The 9,056-nt window shown below is 34.9% G+C and overlaps 1 protein-coding gene across 1 annotated transcript in view; it reads right to left on the bottom strand.

The window, feature by feature from the left end:
- LOC119837710 (plasma membrane calcium-transporting ATPase 3) overlaps positions 1–9,056 on the bottom strand; it is an 82,400-nt gene that overhangs the window by 43,595 nt on the left and 29,749 nt on the right. The window contains exon 3 of the mRNA XM_038363441.1: positions 1,722–1,929. Coding sequence (XP_038219369.1) covers positions 1,722–1,878 — 157 coding nt within the window. The 5' untranslated portion in view covers positions 1,879–1,929. The remainder of the gene's footprint in view (positions 1–1,721; positions 1,930–9,056) is intronic.

Consider the following 9,056-nt stretch of genomic DNA (forward strand, 5'->3'; position numbering starts at 1 on the left):
CGAAATGTGGCGATATAATCATAAAGTGTGCAAAGTTATAAATAATCTGGCCTGTAAAATGCAAATCTTGTTGATACAAGTGACTACATCGTAGACTTACAAAGGCATGATGTCACAATATTATAATTAGCGCACCTTTTTCGACTATGCATTTCAAGGGAAAATGTATTTTCCGCAGCGAGCAATTTTTTATCTTATCCACCGGATTATAAAGCCGCTGTTTGCACGGCTCGTTTGCGAATGATAGATGAGCTCTGTCAACGGCTGGCTGTAAAACGTTTCCAACGAAAAATGATCTTTACAGAATGTCTTTATCTAAAGCATTATGTGCATATTATTCCACGAGAGCCCATTCATCTGAATTAAGCCCGGCTGCATTTTTGACATGGCGCGATGCCAATTTTGCCATTAAAGTCGTATGATTTGGATCTACTGTTAATTTATTATTTTCAAGCCTAAATGGTTACATTTCGAGATTATAGAATCGATACACTTTACAATACGCTACCGATTTGACGTGATGTAATGGATGCTCTTACCTAGCTATGTATATATACATGGCGTTTTAAATTTGCTAAGAACGAGGTGATACCAATAAACGAATATATATGATGGTGTTCTACTGACTCGTCATACATTTTAATAGTCTTCCTTATTATACATATGTACGGAATTAATATACCTAGATGGTGTGACACGTTTCGAATTATACAGGCCTTGTGCCACAATTGAAATAAGCAATACTCGGCGTGAATGAAATTTAATCCGCCTATTTAATTCAAGAGATTATTGTACGCTGCGCTATGCAATTTGCTTGTATTCATATTAATAAATTCTCGCATATTTCAGCTCTCAGCTACGTTTAGTTATGGAGAAATTTAATTCAATATTATTGACCTCCTTTCCACTTGACATTCAATTAATGAACGCATGTGGTCTGAATGAGATATGGATCAAACTAATGGCTATTCAGTTTCGTGATGGTGCATTGAAATACAAAAACGAAACACAATTTGATATGAACATAGATCTGACACCATCTGTAAGTCTATCGACGTTTGTCAGATAGTAAAACACCTTCAGCGAGCCCTGACATAAGCTGCCGAGAAGAGAGCGAGCTGCGAGTGTGGCGTGTTGCGAAACGTGCAAATCTTGACAGAACCGGAATGGATAGCTAGCAGTCATATCGCATTAACCGGTGATCGATGCAAGCGTGCTATTCTCAGCTTTATTACTTACTAGCTCTCTACCCGCCGCTTCGCCCGCGCAGTCAAACAAAATTATCAATTGTTATGTAACACGTCACGTTTTTAATTAAGCGCCATCTATCGGAATTTATTAAATTTCGGAGTGATTCAAATGCGCATCATAACGAATCTTTCCGGAGGAATGAGGCCTCTAGATACAAAAATCATATCATACAAGCACTCTTGAAAGAAGGACAAACAAACAAGCACAATTTTGCATTATAATTATTAATACCTAACGACTATATCAATTTGTTTTATTATATTACTTCAATCATACTTGTACACAGAAGAGTTCATAAACTATCGCGCGCGATAACTTGCCGCATTTTATGGACGAACCATCAGCTATTTAAATGGCGTATCAACGAATCTAAAAGTTTAAAAGGAAGTAATAAACATTAATTCTTTGGCGGCTGCCTCTGTGCTCTTCACGGACCACGAGCTGGTTGCAAGTTCACAAGGTGTACATACCATCTGTGGGCGATGTGTAAAGCTTCTTGCACACTTCCTGCGGCCCGCCGAGCGCGTTGATCTTGGCGAGGCCCTCCGCGCCGCGCGTCTCCATAAGCTCGCGCAGCTGCCGAAGGGTGACGCCATACTGCGCCGGCCGCCCTTCCACGGTAGCCATGGTGCCGGGCTTGCGGCCGCCGCCGGCACCACGCCCGACCTCCCTCTAGATCTGCAACAAACCACGTTCACATTCAAATAGTGTGGCCCACTTGGGTAGATTTTTGAGCACTTTTGAATCGAAACAACAATTAGGTAGTATTTAAGATTATCTGATCACTCGTGATCACATCATCTGAATATATAAAGTTAAGTCTGTTTGATCTTCATCTTATACGATGAATTTGGGTAAACTTTGAAAGAGAGCTTTTCTTTATCATACTTTATCGTGAAAACACCGTAACCTGGAAAATGTTCAATTATGGGATGGAACTTTGTATGGAGCAAAATTGTCAGGGGATAATATGACGACTCTTCTAAAAAACCTAATCACGTAAGATCTTTTTATATTAAACAACAAAAAACTACATTAAAAAAACTCATTTTGCATACCAAAGATACGAGAGCGGTAAATCTTCTAAATGCGTAGTGCTTAAAATAAATGTAGTCATTTGGCGTGATACGAATTCCTCCCCCCCTGAATGTGGGAAGGAGAGAGACTTGCCCCCTTTAATTATGCATAGCAGAAGACACGCCGAGTTTATATACAAGTGTGATAGTCGATTATTATAGTTAAGTCTCTAATGACAAGGTGGAGTAGAAGGAAGTTTATATAATTGGATTGTTGTGATCATCAGCTATTGATTGGTTGCAAAACAACAAAGCGAAAAATGGGCGAGCTGCCCAAGTTTTGACTTTATATTAAACGAATTAAGCATACTTTTTCTATACATCGCAAAGTTCTTTTGAGCTACCAAGTAATATTCCAATAGTAACATTGATAGAATTCCTTTAAAACCACCAAAGGCTGTGCAATCTTATGTAGATTGATCTTGCAACTGAGTAGGAATTTAAATTTATCATGTCACCTCTTATATGGAACTTCAATAGGCTTAGAACTCATACTGCGGCTCATGAATTATTAACGCCGAGTGCTTGGGGCCTGGGTTCGATTTATACAGGAAGTGGAGACAGTGCTACACTAATTTCAGCGCATTGAACTTCGCTAGAAACTAGTTTTAGTGCTTCGTGGTGCATCTAGCTAGCACTAGTACTTATTTGTAGGTAGTGCGGTTTCATTAAGACCTTATTGGATTTTGAATACTGAGTTGTTGGAATGGTTAGACTGATTTAATTTGAGGTTGAATATTTGCTCAAGTATATGTCTACTATTCAACCACTTTAAATATCAGAACTTCCTACTGGTTGAACTTATTTTCATTCTTTTTTTAAAAGTGCCATGTTGGATCTATGGATTAAATCTATTAAACATTTTCAAAAGCGGGCAATAGTCTTCAGAGCCTCACCACCAGTATATGCTGTATATATAATTAGATGCTACAATTTCCAACTTCATTAAAATATAATTCAATTAAGATCTACCCATTAGCTTAATTAGAAGAAATGTAAAAAGGAAAACACCCAACACAATAACAACAGCTAACATATATCTTATAAACGGAAAAGAACAATTGAATTACGAAACGTAGGTGGGTACGTACAAGATAGTGCAAAGAGAGGAAAGTAAGAAGTAATGAGGGCTCCGCTCTGGCCCAACGCTTGCGTTTGACGGCCCTCCATTCAATGGGAATTTAATTTATTTTGTTCGCAAACGTGTAACGTGGGAACGATAGCGCTGGATGTAACGAAAAAATACACATTCGCAGCGGTGTGATAAATGACGAAAATATTATTATGTGTGTATGTGTGAGTTGTAAGATTGTTACAGAAAAGGAAATCCATTTTTCTTTTGTACTGGAAAGTTGTGTTACATGTAATTTTATTGTTATTTATATAATTTTTATGTTAAGTTTACTTTTTAAACTTTACAATTTACAATTTGAAACTATACGCTGTGTTTAGTTCAAGATCTAGTCTCGGTCAAATAACAAATTTGTATGCAACTAAATTTAATCATGAAGGGCAATTTAAATAACCTTCTTCATTAATTAATAATATCAAGATTTCAAAACGGGCTTCAATGATTTGCAACTAAAGTTAAACAAAACTAACAAAATAAATACAACAATTAACAAGTAAGGTATGAATCTACAAAACAATGTACTAGGCTTGCAGAAATCAACAGAGGCAGCCACTAGAGCAAACTAATTGCCTTCAGCCGATCGTCAAGCACCGGGCAGGTAGTCGCACTACGGCCCGGGGCTGGCCACGTCCCCTCCCGTCTTATTAACTTTCCAATATTAAACGATCCGTTAAGGGGGTTTTATTAGCGATTTAATTTGATTTCTGAGTCTGACACAATCTTGTGAATATCAATCAATAGGTAATCAAAGAGTTTTCAGGTCGGTATAGTCGGAACAGAGTACCAATTATTTGCTACTATTTCAGGACTTCCCCAACTTTATTTAAAAGCTAGTAAAGATACAATATTTCTATATTAATGCTTTGAATGAAGATATCGATAACAATTCCGCTTTAAATATTGCGTTCGCGTAATTTCGAGATAAAAACTACAACAGCGATGTATAGAAACAGCCGACTTTTTATACCGTGTACAGTTTTAGTTCGAAGCCGTATAATTATCTCCAGATAAAAGGTTGCATTGTTAGAAATACGGGAAGCAAAGAGAGCGGAATAGAATGTATTTTATTATATTTTTCTTTTAATTATGAAACATATTTTTATCTGATGTTAGAGGTAAAGAGATGTAAGACCGTAATCAAAATGTTTTCTTCATTGTAGATAGATAGTATATTTACTGAGTTATATTTGTCTGCTGGTTTGTGTTCGGTGAAATTAAACATGGGATTAGTTTTAATTGAGAACTATACATAGCTTTTCTCAAAAATAACATGCGATTTTATACATGAATCAACGTAGATAAAGATTGGTGGATCTGGATATGATATGAAAACGAATGTATGATGGACGTGTTAATTAATTAATCATGAATAGGTACTATTTAATCATTCTACTCATGCAATGCTTACTTTAAATACTTTAAACTAAAAAAATGTTAATTATCAATTCTATTAATTAAACCAAAAGTCACGTATAAAATAAAACCGTTGTAGATACCATAAGTATGCAATATACAGTAAAGTATGAAAAAATTCAGGTCAACCATAAACCGAACAAAATATTTCCTCCAGCTCAGACCGCAATAAAGCCAAAAGTATCCCAGATGAACCTAGGCTCCATTCTAGTCTCCGGGGAAACCTAACTGCGGTTTAAGTGGCCAGCTTAATGAACGTCTAGATTGGATGGTAAATTATTAAATACTATCACTATGGGAGCTTCGAAATTGATTCACTAATAACTGCTTTTAAGGCGTTATCTCCTGTACCTAATACATAAGCGTTACTCGCGAATTCATACAACAGTAAAAGATTATAACATTAGTGATTTATTCAATGGTTCTATGCATTATATACATTTTGAGTCACGCTCTTACTTAGACTCAAACACTTGAGATAAGCATAACTAGGTAAATGGTACATATACTAATGGGCGTTGTTTATCACCTCATCCTTATTATCATTGAAATTTTCAATTAATAAACACATAAAAATAATATTTAAAAAAGTTCTAGTCTAAAATATAATGAAACTGGGCTTTAATAGGAACTTACTGGTAGAATTTTCAATATTTATTAAAGCAAAGGTTAGATACTGGCTAAATGTAATTTCTCATCTAGAGATGCTTTATCACGATATTAAATACTAAGTAGTGAGTAGTTACGTGATGTAGTAATTTATAAAGTATAGTTCCTACTTTAATTCAGGGAACGATTCCAAATGAACAAATGAATGAATATGTATCTAATTTATTATACTTATTTAGAATAATTTTAATTTTTCTTATAAAAATCAATGTATATACAATAGCGCTAAATAAAATGTTTTAAATATATATCAATTAATGCAAATTTATTATTTACATACAATCTATGAATGAAATCTTACTAAGTAAATAAATATATTGAAAATGCTTAAAAATCCAACGAGGGCTTCGTGCAGAATACTTTTAGCCAGGTAACAAATAGGTAGTTAAGGTGCGCCTAGGAGTTGTGGTCACGCGAAGCGAGCGTACATCAGGCTTAGAACCTAATCGACGATTAGCCCCTAATTGTGCATTACAAAGTAGCACTTATTCACGCTCGCATTAGAGGCCATTGTTGTTTCTGTTACTCAAGAAGAATTAATGGCATGTTAGTGACGTTTACATTGTTGCTTACTTGGCAAATGTAGGGAAATAGTTTTAAGGGAGACGAAGAAAAATCAATCCTCCAAATTAATACCGGTCAATGACCATAACCTTAAAATGAAGGAAAAGTCTTCAGAGGTCACTAGTTCTTGAGCTGATAACTTTAGGTATTAAAAAAATAACATAAATTATACATTTGATATGCATTCCACGCAAATTCCTAAACCTAAACCTTGAAACTAAGTACCTACGGACACACCACCATCGCTCGTCGATGTAATTAGTGTAAAAACCAATTAAATTTCCTATAACCGGCGAAATGTTTTCAAGCGAGAGCCTCGGGCGTGACGTGACAGACAAAGCGATAGTTTGGCCAGCGGCCAACTTCAATCGAATAAGTTAGCTTAGGAACTATGACAAAGCGCGCGACTGAAATTCTGATGTTGAGAAATGGCTTTTTCACACTACCGCCGCTCCACTTGGGCTTTTAACGATTTCTTGTTAAAACAGTCCCTTAAAATGCAATTTAGTCGTTGGTAATAATGGCAAGATGTGAAGTGGTCCAGTCTAGGGGCGTACCTCTTGGAAACAAGTTATGCTACAAGTCAGTGAATAATTAAATAAAAATATTGCATAATAATTTAGATTTATCTATCACTTTATTCTATTCAAAATCACTGTCGATCATTATTTTTTAACTAAGTCATTGATAATGCAAGTTATCATAGAATCCGAATTTTATATAATAGAAATAAACGTAGATAAATAAATGTTTACCCTGACATAAATTACTTATCACTTACAGATACTTACTGATAAGTAATTACTAATCACCTAATTATTTCTATTAAGATATTAATTGATTTATTTGTTAACTTTCAGTTCTTTAATATATAATTGGTATAGAATCTGAATGTCAGCCACAATAAATTCTAAACATTTTATATCAATATGGAATATTATCTTTCACATTATACTCTTCCTGTATATGTGTTCCTGGTAGAGCCGCGAGGACAAGGTAGCCTGATTGGGGGAAAGCGTCCTGCATTGAACCATTTATCCCATGCTGTCCTGGTACTTTCTTCGATTTGAATTACTTTTTAATTTAATTTATTTTCTATACCTGTTGATTGATATTTTTATTATTTAAATATTGTAGACAAATAAAAAATCCATTTTAAAATTGCTTATGATCCCAAAAGTTTATATTTAAAGATGACGTCGTAAAAGCAGTTCTACAATAAATAGTAGTTGAATTCCAATAAGGTTTACCGTCATGGTGTCATAGACCTGCCATATACGGCATACCATCAGTGTGCGAAGCACGCGTCTCGTCGAAGTTTCTAGATATATATTGGCAAACTATGGACGAGAATAAACTATAAGCAATAAAGTTAGTAGTAAAATGCCAATTAGCAAGTTTTTCACCAACATTTTAGTTTACATCATAAAATTAAACGGAAAGATGATTTTCCAGGCGGAACTGCAAATTGAAACTGTCCTTGAACCCGGGAGGATCACAGGAAAAATAGAAATGGAACATACAACTCTGTATATTAATTGGTTGAAAGATTTTAATAATATTTCTCTAACTAGTCTCGTGTATCAATAGAAACAAATATACATTTTTTTCCATTATATGCAAAAAGGACTGTTAAATAAATGCATAGGATAGATTAACGGACCTCTATACCTATATAAAACCATTTTTAACGCGGGAAAACCGACTGAAATTAGAGGGGCGAGTACAAAGTAAGGGTACCAGGAGAGCACGGTCAGTAAAGAGTTCGACACCGGTGGATGTATCGAAGCGACAAATCCTTTGAGCGAGCCGATCATTGGCAAGATAACTGCCCTATTGTCAAACTTGATTTCAACTTAGAAGGATTACGTTGGGTCCCAAAACTTTTTTATAATACGGGGCAAGCGAGCCGACCTCCGAGAGGCCTTGAAGATTGGGGTGTGATAATTGAAGGAACTTGGGATTTTAGGATAAAAATAGGGTATTGTTGAGCGACAATGCATAATTGGAAATTTTATTTTGTTCCGTATTTACCGGATCACGTATTAAAATGTTGGTGTCAGCCAATATAAACCCAACTAGTTGGAGGAGTTTAATTAATCGATTACGTTTCAGGTTTTCCCCGATATCAGCTATAAACTACACTACTGTAACAAATGAACTAAATTTCAAATACCAGTTACCTACTACGTTATTAAATTTTAAAACGCCAAACATGAAAGTAAGTAAAAGTTAATTATTAAAACAGTAAGTTATCCAATTTACATAATTATGAACAAAAAAAAAAACAAACAATTAACCAATTATAGAAATTACATACAATTACAAATGACTGTGTGCACAACATGGAATTTTTTTAATTAATTATGAAATGTATGGTTTAAAGCCTTGTTTCTAATGCAAGTAGCTAGAATAATGTACCCCCGGGGGCTTACCCCGAATGTGGGCAAATAAAAAGCCAACCCTCCTGTGGGACAAACCTCTATATATTTATATGATAATTGGAAATTTGAGATATGAAAGACAAACAAACCCTGATAGCTGGAAGAGTCTAAAGAACATTTTTCTTACTTCACTTGTATTACCTTAAGGAATACCATTATAATATTTGAAGAAAAGGAAGGTAAAATTTATTTTATTGGTTACATTATGTACCTACTACGTGATTTATATATACTAGCTGTGACTCGCGGTTGAAACCGCGTAAGTCCGTATCCCGTAGGAATATCGGTATAAAAAGTGCCTATGTGTTATTTCAGTTGTCCAGCTATCTACGAAGCAAAATAGTATTATTATTCACCAATAGATGTCAGGAAAAAAAAACACGAATATGACATTTTCTAAAAATGATACCTAGCTAGATCGATTTATCGCCCTCGAAACCCCCTATATACTAAATTTCATGAAAATCATTGGAGCCGATTCCGAGATTCTTTTTTTATATAAATTAT

This window comes from Zerene cesonia, chromosome 28, assembly GCF_012273895.1.
Source record: "Zerene cesonia ecotype Mississippi chromosome 28, Zerene_cesonia_1.1, whole genome shotgun sequence".
NCBI classification, from domain to species: domain Eukaryota; kingdom Metazoa; phylum Arthropoda; class Insecta; order Lepidoptera; family Pieridae; genus Zerene; species Zerene cesonia.